Genomic DNA, 21845 nt, shown 5'->3' on the forward strand with positions numbered 1-21845 from the left:
TCCACATGACATAAAGAGCCACACTGTATCAGAACGGGGGTGAATTAGCTCAAATATAGCCAGTTATTTAGGATCAAAGGGTCTGAACAGGTTTGGTTTCATTTTTACAACATTAAGATTTATAAGTAAAGACAAAACAATTTCCTTGTTGTGACCACAGGACATCCTGCCACAATTCTAAGAACTGTCCTTGCTTCCAGAGCCTGGACTTAGGCCCCTCTGGTTGCCTCCCTATTTAAAAACCCCACTTACATGGGGAAGACTCTATAGAGAATGGCAGGCTGCTCTTTTCTTTCTCTAGACAGCCACTGTGCCTGGCACATACCAAGTCCTTGATAAATGTTTGCTTATTGAATTAAAGAGCAAATGAGTGAACTTTAGCTCCACTTACACAGCTACTATACATCTATAAGCTCACTTTTACTGGTTTAAGATGGTTGACATTATGTCTCTAACAGATGTACAGTATAAGCCAATCTGGAACGACTTGGGGTCAGTCTCACCTTGTGGTTGCTGGTCATTATTATTCTAGCATTTCTAAATAGTCTAGTAGCAATGAGCCATACCTCCATCTCTTTGGGATCAATCACTGCTTTTAACTGTGTTTTCAAATGGACCATTTATATGAACCTAAGTATAGCAAATATAACACCATCATAACAATGTCAGTGGTGGTGGCAGTGGCAGGATAGCAGCAACCAACATTTACTGAAGGTTCAATATATGGCAGAGACTAAGCTAATGCTTTATAGAAATGGTTTATTGATGATTTTGCTTATTTACACTAATTAATTATTAATGGTAACTGTTAATAAGCTGGAATCATAAAAACATTAGACAGTTCTATAATACAGATTGCTTTTCTGAGATATACTGTAAAAAGTTAGATTCCCAGGCTACCTCAACATCTGACGGAGAAAAGTTCCACACTGGGGGTGGGGATGATTTACTTAGTTTTATTGTTGTGGCTGTTTCATTTGAGGGTAGTTGGAAAATAGAAATATGACTAAGTAGCTGGGAATGGTGGCACATGCCTGTAATCCCAGCACTCTGGAAGGCTGAGGCAGGAGAATCACAAGCTCCATGTCAGACTGGGCAACTTAGTGAGACCTGTCTCAAAATAAAAATGGGGAAGGGGAGCTGTGGATATAGTTCAGTGCAGGCCTTAGGTTCAACCCCAGATAGCGCTCAGAAGAAAAGAGGGGGTAAGAAGGGACAGAGGAAAGGAGGGAGTAGGTAGAGAAGAAAAATGTCTGAATTTGTCCTCTTCCTTTGCTCTCCGTAAGTGCCATGCACTTTTAAATTAAAGCCACAAGGATTTGAGTCTTAATTAGGAAACAGGGGCTTGGACTACCTGACTTCCTATTACAATGGATAATACTCACAGTAGGACTTGCAGCCTCAGGGCCCCAGGAAGCAGCTGCACACAGCTCAGGGAAAGCCCGGAGTGCAGGACAAGCTGAAAGTCCCTTTCTTACCCTCTACGTGGTACCAGAGATCTGGTGGGTGGAAATACTCGAGCCCGGGCAGTGAGAGGAAGGAAAGTGGGTGGGGGAGAAATCCTAGCTACAGGAATAGTGGCTGGAAAGAGAATTCCCAGATGGGGCAGCCACTTCAAAGGGACGGTATCACAAGGTCAGTGTTTAGCAGTGGGAAGCTCTAATGAGGAAGAAGAGCAGCCCTCCCACTGCCTTTAGGAAGCAAATGTGAGAGAGGCAGCCCGTGACCATTCATCCGTACTGAGAGGCAGGGAGGTGTGAGGCCCAGTAGCCCCAGGTCTTCCCACAGAGAAGCCCCACTGAGAACGACCCACGCCACAAACACCCTCCCCTGGGATTCAGTACCAGATCTAGCTCACACAGCTGGAAGCTCAACGTTGACAAAGACAGATGTGTTCCTTTTCCTGCTAACCTAAGAAGACACCAAATAGGGCAGCTCCACAGGTACTGAGAGAGAAGCTGGTTCTCCCGATAAGCTCCTCAAAAATACCTATTTTTCTTCCATACTAACAGAAACTCAAACTCATACTTAGGTTAACGCAATCACTTTCAAGAACATGTATGACACGCATGCATCTTCTCTATGATGGCAATATGTTATCTATAATGACAAAAAAAGACCCTCTAAAAAGTAAGCGCTACTTAACATTTTCCAAATTCTGGACAACACTTAAAATTCCCTAACAACTAAAAAATTCCAACATTTTATTCACTTGAGGGCTTGTCATCATGACCCAACCCCCTTCCATCATGCGGGACTCTGCAATATGAGGATTTGTGACTACTTAGGTTTCACCAAGCTTCAGGTTAAACTGTGCATCACAGTATGCCGTTAAACTGGGCCTGGTACTCTTGTTGACTCACACACACTATCTTTGTATAGTCTGAAAGTTCCTTTAGCTTAGTGACTGTAGTGACAGCACACTTAACCAGACTTGTTAATACACAAGGCTGCAGAACTTCCAAAGCACCTTCTTAGGACGTCAGGGCACAGAAATGATCACAAGGGAGAAGAGGTAGCCAAGCTAGGAACCAACCATCCCACTTTATAGATAGGAAACTGACCGCACGTGGTCAGTGGTGTATCCAACACCAGTCCACACTGCATGTACAGTGCATTTTTGAAGCACCCTTTGCTTGCACCGGTACAACACATAAAAAGGCTCTGTAGTATCTGCAGGGAAAAACAGTGTGTGCACATGAAGATCTTATTATCTAGAATATACAAAGAACTTAAAACAACCAGCCCCTCCCCCAAATATAAAGACTCAATTCAAAAATGGGCATCTGAAATGAACAGACATTTCTCAAAGAAGTAAAAACAGCAAGTAAATATATGAAAAAATGTTCCACATCACTGGCAATTTGAGATATGCAGATGAAAACAACACTGAGATTCCACCTCACCCCACAAAGAATGGCTGCTGTCAAGTAATCAACCAATAACAAATGTTGGCGGGGTTGCGGGGAGAAAGGAACCCTTCTCCATTGGTGGTGGGAGTGCAGACTGGTGCAACCACTATGGAAATCAATATGGAGATACCTCAAAGAGCTGAGACTAGAGGTCCCATTTGACCCAGCTATCCCTCTGCTGGGTATCTTTCCAAAAGAATTAAAAGAATCATATCACAGTGATATATGTGCACCTATGTTTATAGTGGCACAGTTTATAATAGCTAAAACTTGGAAACAGCCCATTTGCCCATCAGTTGGAAACTGGATAACGAAGATGTGGTTTTCTATAAAATGGAATATTACTCAGCCATAAAGAATGAGAAATTAGATTCATTCATAGGAAAATGGATACATATTGAGTGTATACTCCTAAGTGAAATAAATAAGTCACACATGTGTAAGAACTGAATCGTTTCTCTGGTGTGAATAAACTGTAATAGTACATAAGATCCTAATGATATAATGGACAATGTGAAACAGGAAGAAAGGGGCTAAAGGTGTAGGGAAAGTGGGAAGGGTAGGGGAAAGCTAATAAGGGGAAAAATATGAGAAAACGAAAAAATGGAAATGAAGTGTTTGTAAATAGGAGGGGAGGAGGGGATGAAAGGAGGGCAGGGACAAGGGGAAAAAATGAGAACCAAGACCTGTCATGTAAAGGTACAAGATCCCAATAATGAATGTAACTACTGTATACCTAAAATGTACCAATAAACTCAATGAGATAAAAAAAATAGAACTGCCAAAATTAAATCTTACATCTATGAAAAAAAAAAAAAAAAGATCAGCCAGATAGTTATCCCCCCAGTCACACAACATTTAGCCAGGGAAGGCTCTGCAATAAAACTTGTCTCCTTAGTTTTTCTTCAGCCTCTCTTTGCCTTTCAAAGGTTCTTTTTATGTTGAATGTATATTTATAATCAAATAGGGAGAAAAAAATCAGTGTGGCCCAGGGGCCAGTGGACAGTTGGGCAGGATCTAAATCAAGTTATTGATTAAAAGATCAAGAGAGCCAGGTGTTGTGGTACACACCTGTAATCTCAGCATTCAGGAGGCTGAGGCAGGAGGATCACATGAGTTCAAGGCCAACCTGAACTGAACTACACAAGACTGTCTCAAAAAAAAAAAAACACAACTACAGTATGAAACCAGATTTGTTTAGCAATTAAGGGTCACTATGATCAAACATAGGCCACATACAGATTTCTTTTTGAGCTACTGGGGGCTTGGGTTCAAATCTGCCTTTTCCTCCTTTTGAAGATCCACAAAGCAGCTTGAATCTTCAGGTCCAGCATCAGAAGGGTACATCTTTATCTTTACAAGTATTAGTCATGGTTTAAATCAAGAATGACCCCCAAAACTCTCAGGCGGACTGAGTCAGGACTTGAAAAAGGTGACTGGAGGGCCGGAGATTTAGCTTAGTGGTTCCGCTGCCTGCCTCGCAAGCACAAGGACCAGAGTTCAATCCCTAGTACCAAAACAAAAAAGTGATTAGAACATGGGGGTGCTATTGCTGAATGCTAGCAGATGGGTCGGATTGAAAGAGGTGGGTCACTGGGGGCTGACCTAGAAGGATGTCTCCCAGGCTCCTGGCTCCTTCCTTTGCTGTCCACTTCCTGTGTGCAGCTTTTCCTCTGCCCAGGCCCTCCTACCATGCCTATCCTGCCTGGGGGCCAGCTGACCATGGACTGCAATGGCAAACCAAAATAAACCTCTCCTCTTTTAAATTATGAGTGTCAGGTCTCAGCTGTATGTACTGTGTCTCAGCTATGAGTAAAGTGACTATGACAATCACCTAAAAAAAAAAACCAAAATCACCTGACAGCATGCCACTCATGAGCAAAGCAACTACTCCCATTAATGGAGCTGGGTATTCAGCTCAGTGGTGCCTCACCTGCCTCATAAGCACAAGGTCCTGAGTTCAATCCCTGGTATGGGGCGGGGAGAAATCACCTTATGCAATTGTGTTCCTTTCCACTGTCTAGCAGGGACCTTAAAACCTTCTGCCCACTTGTAAGAAAACTGAACAAAATCATATGAACCTGACTTATTGTCTTTTTTCTAGCGGTTATTATTTACATTATCTAACTCATGACTACACAGAAAAAGAAAAGCTTTGGTTTATATATAAATGATTGCATGTGGGTTACAAGTGTGAGCATTTCTAATCAACAGGGGAGGAATGAGGTAAAAATAAGTATCTTTAGGAAATAGCAGCAGCAGCTAATGTGTATTCTAACCGTGCCTTCTGTGTACCAGGCTCTGTTCTAAGCTCTTGTTGTATCTCAGCTTGCTGATCCCCATGACAGCCTGCTGGATAGGAAAGCCCCACAGCATTAAAAACCTCAAAGTGCTCTCCATACTGTTCGGATCATGCTACAAGATCTGTAAAATCTTGGCCATGTGCTACCAGATATACTGATAAGCTGATATAAAATACAGACAAAATATATATTTCTAAAGGATGGGAGGGGGAATAGAGATTATAATTTTCTTCAGACACACCACAGATATTCTTTCATTCTCCATATTCCAAATAAGGGCATTATACAAACTTTATCCTACCCTGTGTTTGAAAAAATTAGAACTAAACGTCTATGTAAAGTGTCTCTTATTTCCTGAGTACAACACTGTTTTCTTCCTGTAAAGCTGAAGAAAAATTAAGCAGTGTTTAAAAAAACAAGTATTTGTCAACCTCCATATTCAGTTTAATGGTTGACAGGAACAGTTTAAAAGTTAAAACACTGGACTACCAAATTAAAATCAAACAAGAATGGAGTATAAGGATTGCTTATATAAGCGGAAGAAGTAAAGAACTGACTCAAAAAGAAAAATTCAGCTACTACATGTACTGACTGGGCCTCCTTTGACCTGACTGAATAAACATCACTGACAACTTCAGAAAGTTATGTTTCACAGCAGGAAAAGAACTCAGAGACTCTGGCAAGAGCAAAAAGACGAGTCAAGGCAGCAATGTGACTGTTCTCTAGTCCCTGTACCTGACAGGTCTCGTTCCTCTCCTTTGCACTCATACCTCACACCCATCAGCCATCCAGGATGCCAGGCCACGCTCTGGATTTCCCCAAGTGACAAAGGGAAAGGTTGCCTGGGCCAAACCAGCCTGCCTTAATATTTCTGGTCAATACCGCTGGAAAATGCTTCTCTCCCCATTCCCACCCCAGACCTGCCCCATCTGCAAACAAACAAGCCACACACAGAACAGTTGCTGGCTGACCTGCAATCATTTCTGTTCATCTTCTTCAGCCTAACAAGGGGGAAACCCACAAGATACCTCTCCTGAAATGTCAGAGGGAATGTCCCAGGTGGGGCACCCCAAACACCTTCAGCTTCAGGGGCTCTCTGGCTTCTCCTTCGGTAACAGCCTCAGATGACAGCTTGGCACTTTCACCCAGCCCTGTCCTCTCTGGTGTTATGCTGGGAGCCCTGTGCACTGGACTGTGACAGCCAGATCTCTGTACCGAATCTCCAGCTCAGTGCTTGCCTGCGTTGCGCAAGGTGCACTCTGCCATGACATGCAGCAAGGCCAGCAGCCCAGGCGAGGTTGCCAGCTGCATTCATCAGGCCCTTCGACTGTGGAAACACCTAAAGGGAAGGCTGCAGGCAGGGCAGCGTGGGAGGCCAGGCCTGTGTCTCTAAGCAAGGACACTGCCCCAACCCAGTTTGACACAGTAGAAAAGAGGCTCCAGATAGAATCTGAGGATTTAAATAACATGATGTCTTCTCATGGGAGCATGTGGTGTTTGGGTAAAGCTTTGCATATCTGTACACCCGATGCATCCATGCTGGAGCTTCTCAGTCTAATGACTCCTGGGAATTCCAGACTCTGGAGGAGAGCTCACGGCACTTATTGGTTGGTAGGTTATATACCTACAGCATGCATCTTCCATCAGAGATGTCAATCAATGCCATGTTTTCAATTCCTCTCAACAATAGACAGGACAGATCAGACTGTCATCCCCCAGGTGAACAAGTTTTTGAAACAGATACTATGCATTATCTGTACTGTTCTTGTACTTGAACAAACTTGCTCCTGGGACATAGTAGGTGCCCACAGATACCTGGTGCACTAAAATAGCAGCCTGAATAATCTGACACAGCATGAATAAAAGTACAGCAGGCACTCTGCTGACTGGAACCATCACCAAGGTTTTCTTCCCAGATTGAATACATTACCAAATTATATATATATAAAGAAAAATTTTCCTCTTTCACCCCAGAGATTTTTAAAAAGCCTTGTATAATGAGATATGATTTTTAAAATTGCAGGCAACAGAGCAAAATGAATATTACCCCAGATCTGGAACACTCTAAATAGTTATTACCAAATCAATTTCAAAGCATTTCAATTTAGCAAGTGGAGCAATACAGGTGGCAATGAAGCAGCATTAGCATAAAATCAAAAGGGCAGGATTTATAACAAGTTAAAAATAAAAGGAAAGTACAATTAACTCATCTCTGTGTACCCCTCCATCTGATCATCACTCTGGGGACCTGAAGTCCAGGAAATAAACAGTCTAAAGCTACCTCTGGAATCACTTTTATTTTACAAGACTGGAAGGAGGCAAGAGAAAGGCAAGACAAGATAAAAGTCAGTCTCTGAAAACTTTTTTCAAATTTCCTAAGCAACGGGGCATAAAAACAAATATTATCACACTCCAGCAAGTATCAGCAGGGTACTAACCTGTGTTCAGCACTGCAAGCCTCTCCGCAGGGGAAATGTTCCTGCAAAGGTATTCCCCTGCGTTTGTGCCTGCCTCCTGCTTCAAACCCAACAAGAAGAAACAATGTAAGCACCCAAAGAAAAGGAAGGGCTGTAACCCGGAACATTCCACCATCATGAAAACCACCTCAGTGGTACATGTGGTGCAGGTGCTCTAGCTCAGGTGTCAGGTAGAGGACGCACCTGCCTTGTGGGGAGACATGCAGTCTTCCTGCTCTCATGAGCTCTCCTAACATCACCTGTCAAGAGGAAATAGACACAGGATGCTGCAAAAGTAGTTTGGCAATTATGCATCTCAACAGGTCAAAGTAGGTAAAAGAAGGAATGGAAGAATGACTACCTTTTATAGGTCCCACCACCCTCAGTCAGAATTTTTCTAACTGCTACCTCTAAGTCCTTTTCACCATATTTATTATTAATGGAAAGGAAGGGTTTCTTTTTTAATATAAAAATCTCGAAAGGAAAGCAGGTTTTGCTTATTTCTCTTTCATCCAATTTCTATTCTTTCTTTCTAACTAAAGAAATAGCCCATTTTTAAAAAATAAATACATATACATGAAATATTTATCATGTGGGCATAAACAAAAATTCAACATATTTAAATCAGAAAGTGCTTTAAAACTCACTATTTTCAGCAATATTTTTTTAAAATCAGATTGGTTTTCATCTACATTCCAATGAATACACAACGTTTTTTCCTAAGTTGGGATTAATACAATTTACAATTTCCATTTGTAACAGCTAGAGGCAAGCTGTACTCAAAGGAATGTCACTAAAAGAATGTTTTCTCAGGCATAGAGGAAACACCTTTAAAAGCATATTTCTTTACAAGGTTTTTCTTTCTAAAGAAAGTTAATTATAAACTATTTTATGGTGATTGAGTACAGCTGGGTTTCACATTTGGAAGCTTTTTCACACTGTAAATCTGAAAATCAGACATGAACTTCTAGGTGATGTTTCTGATTTTAATATGTAAAGAACAAGAAACTTTGCTTAAAAAACAGAGAAGATATTAATAGGGAATTCAGTTAATACCATTCATTTTAGACAGTATTTATACAGGACAGAATTAAACTTCTAAAGACATTTATGTTGGAAAAACTTGAACCTTTTGAAATAGGATAAAGTGTGACCCCCCCTCTCTGGATAACATAATAAAGTTTAAAAAACGGTGGAGAATTCTATTAAGTCCTGGCCCTGGAATGGGGCTAATAAGTTCTTCTAATGGTCACTGGCTGCCCTTTCTCCTGTTAAGCTGTGGAAAGAGAACATGGGCAGGGCACCTGTGGCAGCACTGGAAGGCTGCCTGGGCATGTGGGAACATGGGTTTTTCATTCCTGCATCTGCTAGGCACAGATATTCAAAATGGTGAAAGCCAGCTCAAATTGTCAAGGGAAGCTGAGGAATGTTTAAGGATGGGTTAGTACTGTTCGAAATGTCCCCTAAGTGCCCTGAATAAACTGTGCTGATAATGGGAATGCAACAGTGCTCTGAACCTAGTGCTACCCAAAGTGTGGAATGCTGCGGCAGCTCTGTGCACTCTGTACCAGTTCACCCCAAGGCCTTTGCCGTGCCACCCCTGCTGTAATGGTTGGCAAGTCTTAGACTACTTAAAATGGAAAATTAAGTGGAAAGCCACGTCCTCCTTTCTTCAGGCCTTATGCAATTTGAAACATGGATCCTCATCAGTCCATTTTACAACCTGCGGCCAGGCCTTCTGAAGCAAGCAACCAAGGTATCTTACCTTCACCTCTGCCTGCCAGGATTGCAGTGCTCTTAAAACATTTTGCTCTGTTAAACATTTAAGATGCCCAAAAGCTGCCAACCCCAGGCTATACCTTACAAAGTCAGCATGTTCCTCAGTTGGCAAAAGGCATATCCCAGCCCCAGTAATCATCACAGAACTACAAATGCATCACAGGTGCAGCTCCACTGAGAGGCGGCAATGGAACCTGCCTTCCCCACACTGACTTAAGAGGAAGCTCTTTCCCTCCATGTCTCCACCACTCCTGCCACTTCAAAGGTCTGTGGGTGAAGATTTCCAGGAGAGGAAATTCTTGCTCCTCTTCCTTCTCCTCCCTACCACACCTCCAATGTGTCCCTTGGCAACAGGTTCTAATTCTGCAGGTCATTGCAGATAGAAGACAGAGGCACATTGTCACCAGCACAGTGGTTCCCTCATTACCCTATGGACTTTGTCCCTTAAAAAAAAAAAATAGCTAATGCAGTAGCAAGCATGATGTCCAAGAGTCAGGGTGTTCCAGGAAAGCGCGACTTACCAGCCCCTTCTTTACTTCTTCTACTTTCATCTCAACTTACACAACTTCCCATATTCACCTGAGTTAAATTAACACACTGGCTTAAGCCAAGGAACAGAGGACAGTTTCAATTATATGCAAGGCACTACTTTATTAGGAAGGCAGAGCTTAAAACACAGATGTTAAAAAGCTTCACAAAGTCAGCTTAGAATGGGAATCATTCACAGTACTTTATAAACTAACAAAATTCTCCCTCTTTCAGTGCAATTTGAGAGTTGCAACAATTCTTTCATTTCTCACTCCCAACACTGCTATGAACTCAGGAGATAATCAGGGTAATATGGGATCCCTGTTCATATAGAAACAAAATCAAACAGTACAGTAAGTACATTGAAGGAAAATGTTCAGGTGCTACTGGGAGCACGTATGATCACTCTGGGGTTGGCAGGCAGGCCATTAAATCAAATATTAGTTAAGAGCCTCCTGCAGATCAATCTTTCATTTCAATACATAAAGCCAAAACCACAACCTTTCTTCAGTTTAAAATACATAAAAATTTTCAGCATTGTATCTCATTGTGGGGGGGGGCATTAGGAATGGGTGGATCTCTAACACTGAAACCATCTTTTAACTGTTAAGACCAAAAAATTGACTTGGTTACAACTGGAGGCATGGAATGCCAATGGTCAGAACATGCAATAATAAGAAAAAGCTCGTAAAAACTAAAAAAGGTAGCATCGGCCAAACCCTTGAAGGAGATAAAATTTCACAAGAGCCAAGAAATCTGAGAAGAAAGTCATCTGGCTACTACAGAATTCATACCAAATGCCTAGCCATGGTGGTCAGCTCACAAAGAGACCGGGGATGGCAACAGAAGTAGTGCTGGCACTATACAAGCAGCTGGGGAAGTGGTAAGAGGAAAAATACGGAATTAGCAAAATAAACTCACTGGAAGGCCTTGAAGGTGAGTAAAAGAATTTAAATTTGGTACAAGAGACTTATCCTCCATTCAAATGAAATGTCCAGAATAAGCTAATCTATAGGACTGTGGAACCTGGGGGGAATGAAGAGTGACTTCTAACAAGTGCAGCGTTTGGGGAATTATGAAAAAGTTGTAAGCTCAGATTGTGGCGATAGGTACACACTTTTGAACATATTTTAAAAATTCCATGGTTTACATGGTGTGGTATGTGAATTGCATATTGAGAAAGCAATTAAAGAAAAACGAAACAAAAACCCACTGAAGAAAGAGTCTGATCCCAGTGAAAAGTGAGGGAAGAAGCTGCCTTCCTGAAGCTGAGGGGCCCTCCCTGTACAGGGGAGCTGCAGTCCACTTCCAGACCCTGGTGTCATCTCCAGAGTCCAAACAGGATGGACCTACAACCCAGTCTGTCAAATTACACTGCAAAGAAAGTGCAAATGGCTAAAGTAAATAAGGAGCTCAAATGCCATTCCATTTGGTTACATATTAATGTGGAAGGAGAGTTCGGTCCATCATAAAATATAAATAACCCTTAAAGAGGTGCACAACTCAGCAAAAGGGAAGGTATTAAATGTTCAGAAGAGCTCCACTGCAAAATCAAAACCTAATCACAGAGTAGCAAGGGCCTAAACAATCCGTTCCACAGTGCTCAATAGGTCCGCTACCTGAAAGGCACCAAGCTGGAGACCAGAGACATACAGACACTTCAGTCCATATGTAGAAATGTATGGGCAGTTTTTCTGGGATAGGATGTAAAGGTAAGGGCTCTTAAATTCCCTAAGAACACCAGGGTCTAGTAACTACTAAATCAAAATCCTACTTTTCTAGAGAAGAAAAGTATGCAAAGAAATCAAACATTGCTCAAGTCACCTAGGACCCCGTCTTCTAACCCTTAGGTCAGAAGAATCACACCCATGTGTGGGTGTGGGCGTATGGGGGCTCAGAGAAGTCTTATTTAGAAAATCTTGGCCTCAAAGGACCAGCCAGACTCCATTATAAGAAACCAGAGAGCACATGCCTGGACTGCTGCTGGGAAAGGAAGTGACCTTGAGATCAGGCTGGGAGACTTCTTCAGACACAGAGATTTATTTCACTGCCCTGCTATGTGCCCTAGGAGGACCCAATGCCCAACAAGTGGAACTGACTGGTCAGGAGAAAGGAATTTTGTATCTTCACAGGCCCGATCTGATGTTTTTTTTGTTTTTTTGTTTTTTTTTTTAAACCACATGAGCCCAATATAATCAAATAAACATCAAGGAATGTAAAAGCTGATGCTTCAGTTCTCAGCTGCACACGGACCCAGAGATGTCTTGCAAAGAACAGGGCAGGCCCTGGCAGATTGACCTTCACAGAAAACACTAAAACCCTTTTAAGAAGTGCCTGGTGAGTGCTCTGGTTGATGTGCATCGAGCCATTACAGTACCGAGCAGTGTGCTTCTTACCTATAATTCCACTGTCCTTGCTTTCCAGGGTGGAACTAGGGCTGCTAATGGTCTCACAGGGACTTTTGTTGGCTGCCGTCTTGCTGACACAGCTATTCAAGGTTGAGCAGGGGCTATCGGTGCTAGGAGATGCGGTGCTGCTTGTTAGTGTGGAGCAAGGACTGATGCCTTGACTCAGAACTGTGCACTGCAAGACGAACGGAAGGAGGCGTTAGTGTGGCTTACACAGGATACTTCAACACATGCTTTTGTTTTTGATCCTAAAATAATAAAACTGAAAAAAAGGAACGTGGAAGATAGTTTTTGAACTCTGAGGAAGACAAAAATAGGCACAGATATGGATGGATATACATATGGTCTTCCAAATGTTTAAAGAGAAGGATCTTTGTGTGGCTTCCCTCCTTTGTGATTTTCTTTTTGTTAAGAGGGAAATCTTAGCAATAATTTACTGAGAAAGCACATTTGTAAAACAGAAATGGCAAACAGGCAGACTTCCTCTCATTTAAAGTCTACAGAAGACAAATGGGTTATTTGACCTCTGTACAAAAAACCCGGGGACTCTGTTTTTGCAATGTTTCATGACCACAGCAACTTGATTCAATTCCGGAAGATTTATGGGCTCTGTGACTGGGAAAGGAGACTGGCAACCACTGCAATCTCAATCAACCCACAATACCTCCCTCACATCCTGCCTCAGAGACCCTCATAGGAGGCAGAAGTTCTAGCCCCTCATTGCTATTCGAATGCGCACGTCTCCGAAGTGCTGCTGCTCCCTTGCACGGGGGAGTGCCTTCCCTACAGATGAGAGCTCATCTCATTTCATCTCAACTTCATCTCCTATAAATCTTTTCCTCACCCCACTGACCCTCTAAAATCCCAACAACTATACCAAAGTAGATAGATGGGAAGAACGGCACTATAAAGATAAAAGTAGTACCATTATAAAGGAATTATTTTAGCCACTTTAATACATGTAGCTAGTCTTCTCTGGGAAGTGACTAGAAGGCTAATGTGGACATTTCCTAAATTCTGCTCCCTTCTTTTCCCACCCACTCACCCCATCTTACAAAAACCTAGAAAAAAACTGTTGCAATAAATTCAATTCACAACAGCCCAGAACTCATTTGACCTAACAATGGCTTTCCCCCTCGTGGCCGGGGGAAGATTGGATTGCTTCATTCATCCTCTGAGCAGATAGGAAATGCAGTGTCTTCCTTGAACATTACCATGGTTTCATTTTTGTCTTCAATGGTTATATGTGTGGCACTTGGGATCCCTTCTCCCAGTAAAAATCCCAGCCTTGTCAACAGTTCTTGAGCTGCCGGTGAACAGCTCGGTTCATTATCGGCCTTTGCTTCTGGAACAAAGAAAGAAAACAATAAAGATGCCCCTCTCGGGAATTTCAGCATTGCATCTGGATGAATTCACACTACAGCTGCTTGTCTGGCACTTTTGTGTATTTTTATAAAATGCACCAAGTCTGACAATGCTGCTTGTCCTCTAGCAGTACATTCTAATTAAGAGACTGAGACAGGTTAAGAAAACAGTAACAGAGGAACTCCAAGGGCAAACGGTGAAATATTTGACCTGAATCAGAAGAGTCTAGTATCCTTGACAGCCTGTTCCTATTTCCATGTCATGTGAAAAATGGGTACTTCAGGCACACCTTTGGGTAAGAAAAGCATCTTCAAGGCTAACTTAAAGAATATAGTGTGGTCAATGCCACAGGAAGCCAAAATAACATACAACCCAAGTGGCATGCTGGCAGAGGTCCAAGATATTCAGAGGTTGGAATGAAACTGAGAGCCAAGTTCTCATTAAACAAGACAGGGGCAGGAGGATTTTGGAGAAAAACTTGCTACACATATTCCACAGCACTGGAGGTCATAACTAAGATTCTAGCTGAAGCGCCAAACAATGACAATCCACACTGAAACAAAGATTTTTTTTTTAAATCCCAGTGAAACATGTCTTCAGAGACTGGATTTAATAATGTACTGTTGTCTGTGCAGAAATAAAGAAAAATCAGTCTGAATTCTCAGAATGCTCTACAGGTAATGCTGGGAAGAAAGGCCTTTCTTGAGTTATCCCTAAAGTTGGTCATTTGGTACTTTGTACCACTTAAAAGAATTTTATTATTGGACTGAATTAAATGTTGAGTTGCAGGTTAACCTTGTAACCAAAAGCCTAAGGATACTTAGTAACAGTTGACAAATAAAATATAAACATCATTCAAACACCCCTGTTACATTTAAATCAGCACAGTAAAAATGAAACAATATACAAAGTAAACTATGCTTATAAGAACTGGAACTTAACATTATGCAACCTAAAATACTGTTGGTTTCTGTTCATTGTCTAGACACCTAGACCCATACATAAATGAACCTAGTTTCTCTAGATACAAAAATCTACACATAATGGGCAGAGGTCTTAAAAAAATAAAATGATGAAACAACAACTCAGTGATGTTACCATGAGCTATCGTTATCACCAACAAAGCTCAATGTTTGCTTTGCCTCTTGTAAGAACTGCAAAAATCAAATTAAGCAGAGATTCGGGAAGATAATCTGAATTATCTTCATTCGCACACATCAGTTTTGCTAAGTCATGTACCCAGAATGGCAGCTACAACGCAAACCAGAGTAGCAGTATCTTCAGAAAAGAAAGGCACCCACCACTTGCTTGCTCTCAAAATCTCTCATGCTTGGGGTAGGAGGAAAAGCTATTTCCAGTTTGGATATTTTTAGTTAGTCTAGAAAACTACAGTAATAAGGTAATTGAGGCTTCATTATTCTGGTCCAAGACAGCCTTGTTTTTAGATCACCTGAGTTAAACTCAGAAGGATCAATGGCCCTGTGCCAACAGAGGGTAAAGGAGGCACCCCAGGGGAAGTGGACCACACCCCTAGTACTCTGCTCCTTAGGTCCCTTCTCACTAGACTTTAAAAAACCACAGTTAGATCCTTAAGTAGATGGGCACCTGGGAAAGGAAGCAGGCTCCAAAACAATCAACACAACCCAGGCACACCCAAGGGCTGAGCCACTCGGAACTGGACCTGTGCCTCCTCCTTCCATCCCTCACCCCTCCCCTGCCCCAAGGCTCAGGCAGGGCAGCTGCTTTATCTTAGGAGGCAGCAGGACCAAAAGGAAGGGCACACATGTGGAGGAAAGGGGGAAGAAGTGGGTGAGGGAGCAGATCTCAGGAGTTTCTCTATTCCACACCCGCTTTCCTGTCCAAACAATCTCCACACTGCTATCCAATTGTGACAGTGCCCCACAAAGCCTAGCTTCTGGTTCAACCTGAAACACTCTGGGGAAAGGGCCAAAAATTACTCCCAGTTGGCAGCTGCTGGGGAGGCAAGCACAGCTCCACAGGCTTGGCTGCCACAAAATGGACCCAACATCAAATAAGGCCAAAGCTTATGGCTCACTTGGAACTCACTTGAAAGCCCAGGATGCTGGGAGTTCCCATGTGCAGGAGAGGAACATCACCATCCCAGCAGACACACTGCCACCTCCACACTGTGCCTGCACAGTTTCGTACCTACATTCTCATTAAAAATAAAAATTTTTTAAAAACCTTTAAAACAATTAGTTATTCAGACACTTCCCCCTTCAGATGAGTTATGGAGCAGTGGCAGTTTCCAGGCTTAGTGGCTGAGCTGGAGAAACACCCAAGTATTGTGGGGGTGGTGTCTTGAGATAGGGTCTCACTATGCAGTTCAGGCCAGTCTTGAACTCACTATGTAGTGCAGGCTGCCCTCAAACTTGTTTTGATCCTCCTGCCTCAGCCTCCCAATGCTGGAATTATAGGTTTGTGCCACATGTCCAGCCCAACTGTCTTTTCACATTATTCTTTCTTCTAAGATATCATCTTAGTGACCTTCTCCTTAAAAGGTTCTGTTCAGTTGGAAGTCCTCAGTCTACATCAAGTCACCTGTGTGATGACTTGCAGGAGGACCTCTGGGGGAAGAATGGCAACACCATTCTGAGAGAGATGAGCTGCCTGGAACTCACACGAATGGGTACACACCACTGCGCAATGGAAATACATTTCTACTTCCACAGTTGTTCACCAAACATCGTCCCTAAAACAACTAGATAATCTCCTTTATGGGAACTATTACTGCAAAATAACCTCTGAACAAAATTCTACTGGGCCACTTTAAATGTAGTCTCTTTTCACTCATGTGGTTAATATTAAATCATTCATTAACAAGGGGCAAGCTTTACCCAGTATCTGAGGGATAATATAACTGGAGATAAGAAAGACCTCATGTCACTTTATGACTCACAGATTTAAATAGCCAAAGGATTTGTGATAGCTGTGTTTGGAGCTAAGAGTAACTGGCCTTGTACTCCCTGGGAATCCAGCAGTAAGGGAGTATTATTCCTCCCAATAGCATGTTCACAGGTTCCTCCTTATCGCATCATGGTGGAAGGCTCACCCATGCATAAAGGTAAAGACAAATTCATGGGCACTTCCTGCCTGCCTCTTTCACTCTACAGACTTGGCTGGACAACGGGGCACAAACACCAAATAGCCACCCCTGAAGTGACTGGCTTCCCAACTGTTGCCATTATAACTTCAAACAATCAGTGGTTTTCACAGTCCTCCTCTACCGCCTCAGAAGACAGGATGCTCTCCTTGCTAAAGCAGTTCTGGGCTGGTCTTATGCTGCTCAGACTCTGAACCTCAATCTCCTCTTCAGTGAGGCGGCCATATCTACTTCCCATAGGTGGCAAGTAATACATGAGAAACACCCAATAAACCACACGATGCTAGAAGAGCTGGTTATTACCTATACCAGCTTTAACGCTAAACACCCATACTTCCTCACTGTTATTTCATTTTCTGGCTTTATAAGTTCACATGTATTTTCAAATATGCTATGTCTCTTACCTAAAAATATAGCTGTTTATAATGACTATGGCCCAAATAGATTTTTATCGACTCCTTATTCAAAACCAAAAAATTTTCTTTTTCTGTGTGCATGCATGTGCTTGCCTATGTGGTGAGTAGTGCTGGGGATTAAATCCAGGGTCACCCAATGCTAGGCAAGTGCTCTACCACTGAACTACATTCCTAGCCAATAAATTCACTCCTCTGTCCATTACCAAGGCCTCAATTTGGCCTGTATGCACTGCTTCACCTCCCATTTAATCTTCCCTGTGGGGAGGGCTGTACCGAGGAATGAATCCAAGCCCTTGCAATGAGTTACATCCCCAGCCCTTTCTAAAATTTATTTTTCACTTTTGAGACAGGACCTCACCACGTTGCTAAATTGCCCAGGTTAGGTTCAAACTCGAAATCCTCTTGCCTCAGGCTCCTACAGTGCTGGTATTACAGACGCGTGCTACTCACCCGGATCATTCCTTCTTCATAAAGTTAAACTCTGTTAGAACTGCAAGGTAAGATCATTCCATTCAGAGAGCCTCTTCCCTCCTCTTACCCTCCTTGCATTCTACAGAGTACTGGGCTTCATCAACAACAGCAGCCATTCACTAGTGACCTTCAACAACCGACTTAATACCAACTTTCTAAGATGGCGTCTGTTAAATGAGACAGGCCATGAACTTGACACTGACCCATTTCCCCTGATCCTAGTCTCTCCCTATCTATGAGATGCCTCTTGCTTAACCTGTCATCCTTGACTTCTAATTATGAACATTTTCCTGCTTCTTTCTGGTGGCTCCTCCTCAGCCATCACCAACTCTCCCTGCCCCCAAATATACAAAACCAGTATTTAGAATGGATCAATTAATGAACCTGCTGTTGCTGTTAATAATTTGTTTCTACACTGCAACACTAAAACATGTTACACAAGTTTTAAAGCTTTTCATCTAACTTACCCCATATTGAAATTGTCACCAAACTTCACCATTCCTTCTTTCAAAGTACCTTAATTAGCCTTTTCTCTTCAATTGTACTGTCATTTAGCTGTAACACCCTACTCCCTCAAATCTAGGTAGCTTTCAGACTGTAGATCAGTTTTCTCATCTGTTTTTATTTTCTTCCTTTTTTTCCCCCCTGAGCTAGTAAATTCTCAAATGTTTTGGCCTCGGACTTACTCTCAAAAATTAACGAGGAATGGGCCAGGGATTTTTATTGCCTTAAAAGTACAAGGTTGTGATTTCAATCCCAGGTACCACCATAAAAAAAAAATAATAATAATGAGGAGTTCAATGAGCTTCGACTATTGAGTTTTGTCTGTCGATATTTATCATACTAGAAATTAAAACTAAGAACTCATAATGTATGTTTACTTTTTTTAAAATAAAAACTCATTACTTAACTAAATTTTAATTAAAAATATACTTTCTACTCAAAAAGTTAGGAAGAAAAGCACTGTTTTGTATTTTTGAAAGTCTTTTTACTGTCTGACTTAATAGAAGATAGCTAGATTCTCATACCTCCATCGGAATTCAACCTTTTTGAATACGTTTGTTGGTTGACTGAATGATCCTGGGGAATGAACCGTGGCCTCACATTGGCTCCATCCCCGTGCTATAGTTTCAGCCACATGCTTTTGGTTAAACCATGTGATTTAGACTGCAGCCTAAAAGATTTGTAATTGGGAAACAGAGGAGTTGTTCTAGTTAATTACAGATATTCCTTCATACCTCACAAAACTCAACAAACAGCAATTTCCTACAGGTAAGTTCCAATGTTGACTCTGCACACACATCAATGAACTGTTCATACTTTGTTATAGTAAAATCCAGGACTCTGTTTTATGGTTTTTTTTGTTTGTTTTGTTGGTTTCTGGTGCCAAAGATTGTGCCCATGGCTTTGCACATGCTAAATATGCAAGTGTTCTGCCCCTGAGTTACAGCCTCAGCCTGTTTTGTGTTTCAAATGGATATTTTATATAGGCAAGATTTTTTTAACATCTTGCACTGGGTCAGTTGGAAACTGTTGGTTTTGCAGGTCTTGAAAATGTTGACACAACATCAAAATATATTCATTAAAATTACTGCAGATCTTAATTTACGAGTCTTAGGAAGCCACCAAGCTCAACGTGACAGATGTAGTTTCCTAAAAACCTAATTTTAATTTAAAAGGTCAAGTTTTAGCATTGACAACTAATTTTGTGAGGTGTTTTTTTTTTTTAATTGAAGTGACAGGTTTATTTCATGCCTTTTGAAGAAAACGTGTGACAAATACCCAGTTCTGAATAACTATAGTTTGTCAGTCATTACTTCAAAGAAAAATGATTTAACAAGGGGCTGTTTCAGCTTAGAATTCAAACAATCACACACTTTCTTTGCCACAAGACAATCACCATGCTTCAGCATGCAGCAGAAGTGCTTCATGTGGACTTCCCACTTCATCACACAGAATATTAAAAAGGTAGGTATTAAAGGGTCAGCATCTAACAACATTCATTATTTGTAGTGCTTTGTCAAGGACATTCTTCGGTGAATTTTTTTTCTGATGCAAGTATATGGCAGAGAAGAATACAATGACTACTACAATTAATAGGTGCCTTGCTTTGAAAAGCAGGCATCAGAAGTTTGACCAATGATTTTGAGTGTTTTATTTCTTATTCTAATTTAACAAGTATATATTAACAAAGAAAATATTTTAAAACATTCTTCTTACATCTCTATAAAAGTAAAACTTCGTAACAAAATAGGGTAACAATATATTGTATATCATGATCTGAAAAAAATGGCTAAAATGCTACTCAGTACAAATCATAAAAGAAAAAAAAAAGAAAAAGAAAAAGAAGAGACAAACAAATAATCTCAACTGTTCCAGAGGCTAAGGCAGGAGGATCATAAGTTTGAGGTCAACCTAAGCAATTCAGAGACCCTGTCTCAAAACAAAATCAAAAGGGCTGGGGATGTGATTCAGATTGTGTACTTGCCTATCAGGCATAAAGCCTTGGGTTCAATCCCCAGTACTGCAAAAAGAAACAGAAATGTAAAAAGTTTTGACCTTACAAATCCCTGAAGGAGTGAAGGACACCTTAGAAATCCCAACTCATATTTTAAGAACTTCTGCATTAAGTCTACAATTGTGTTAGAGGAAATCTATTTTCTTAAAACAAAACAAAAAGCTACATACACTCTTCCTAATGCTTGGTCCCTCATACTTTCTCATCTACTTTATTTCTTGGGGTTAAAAGAAGGTATCTATTCTTACCGATGCATTTTCTCATCACTTACCTAAAACTTCACTCAATTTTACTACTCTCCTACTGCTACTCCTACTACTATAATTTTTCTTCATTTTTTAAAAACACTCTTTAGCCCTACTAAACTCATAATTTTTCTTCTTGTTTTTTAAAAAAATAGCATAACTCCTCCTTTGATTTTCCTCTAGATTTCTGACCTTGCAAATTCTTCTACATGGGAGAAAACACAAAAAAGAAAATTCATGGCTTTTAGGACACTGTGGTCTCATGTGTTTCTGCTTCTACCCTCTTTCCAGTTTTTTTTTTGTTGTTGTTGTTCACCTTTTATTCACAGATCATAAGTAAAATACCAAAGTTTCTTGGTCCTCATCTCTCAAAAAAGACTAAATCTTTTCCCCTAGTGTATCTTACCCTGTCATCTTACCTTAAAGCAAATGGCTTCCCATTTTACACTCTGAGCTCTTTCTTCAGGCCAGTTGGATTTTCCAGGTGTTGGTTAGACATTTTTGCCTAGATGTTCCACCAGCACTTTAAGGCCACATGCTTGAAAACTGAACTCAAACAAAAACACCTGTCACTCCCATCCGGGTCCTCTTAACACAGCCTCACAGACTTAAAGCTGTCATCTTTCTCTCTTATGGTGGCTCCCAGGTCCTTGTAGTCTCAATATTCTTCCCATCCATCTTCTCGTCTTGCCTGAGACTAATCTGACTTTCTCATGTAACTAAAGAATTTTTTTTTACCTCACCCTCTATGATTCTAGTCTCTTCCTTCCCTCTTCACCCTATTATCATAAGATATGGTCTAAATGTTTGGGTGTATGCCTGTCCCCTCAATTCCTTGATAAAATCCTAACTCCCAGGGTGATGGATTAGAAGGTAGGACCTTGAGAAGGTGATTAGGTCAAGAAAGCATAGCCATTACTTTGTTGATTCTTCCCACCCTATGAGGTGATACAGAAAAGACAGCTGTCTGTGAACCAAGAATCTCTTGGCCCCTTGCCTTCATTCTCAGCCTCCCAAAATGTAAGGACTCAATTTCTGTTGTTTATAAACCACTTGGTTTGTGGTATTTTTGTCAGAGCAGCCTCAAATGGACTGAGATAACTGGCACATCTTAAAGCACAGCATCAATCAAGGTTTTCCCACATTCAGAATCTCTACCTGCTAAACTCCTGACTCATCTCACTACTTGGAGTAGTCCACATTACTTCCTCCTTTAAATTATAATCACTTTATATTCAGGTCTTTAAACCCTAATCAGGCACCTATGCTTGATATCTGGTCTCAAATACCTTCTAGCACTTTCCAAAGCTTAGGAATTCC

General features: G+C 41.3%; 1 protein-coding gene across 10 annotated transcripts in view; it reads right to left on the bottom strand.

Moving 5' to 3' along the window:
- The window catches only part of Tanc1 (tetratricopeptide repeat, ankyrin repeat and coiled-coil containing 1), a 199867-nt gene that overhangs the window by 60067 nt on the left and 117955 nt on the right, over positions 1-21845 (bottom strand). For 7 of the 10 annotated variants that reach the window (XM_033756293.1, XM_033756290.1, XM_033756288.1 and 4 more), the window contains 2 exons: positions 13601-13731; positions 12375-12561 (listed from right to left, as the gene is read on the bottom strand). The exons of 2 other annotated variants lie outside the window; for them this stretch is intronic. In XM_033756293.1, the coding sequence (XP_033612184.1) occupies positions 12375-12561; positions 13601-13731 (318 nt within the window). Of the gene's footprint in view, positions 1-6186; positions 6240-12374; positions 12562-13600; positions 13732-21845 lie in introns of those variants that run through there. One more of the 10 variants, XM_010606788.1, reaches the window with a different exon arrangement.

The sequence above is a fragment of the Fukomys damarensis genome, unplaced genomic scaffold, assembly GCF_012274545.1.
Source record: "Fukomys damarensis isolate Sample0158 unplaced genomic scaffold, DMR_v1.0_HiC HiC_scaffold_26, whole genome shotgun sequence".
NCBI lineage: Eukaryota > Metazoa > Chordata > Mammalia > Rodentia > Bathyergidae > Fukomys > Fukomys damarensis.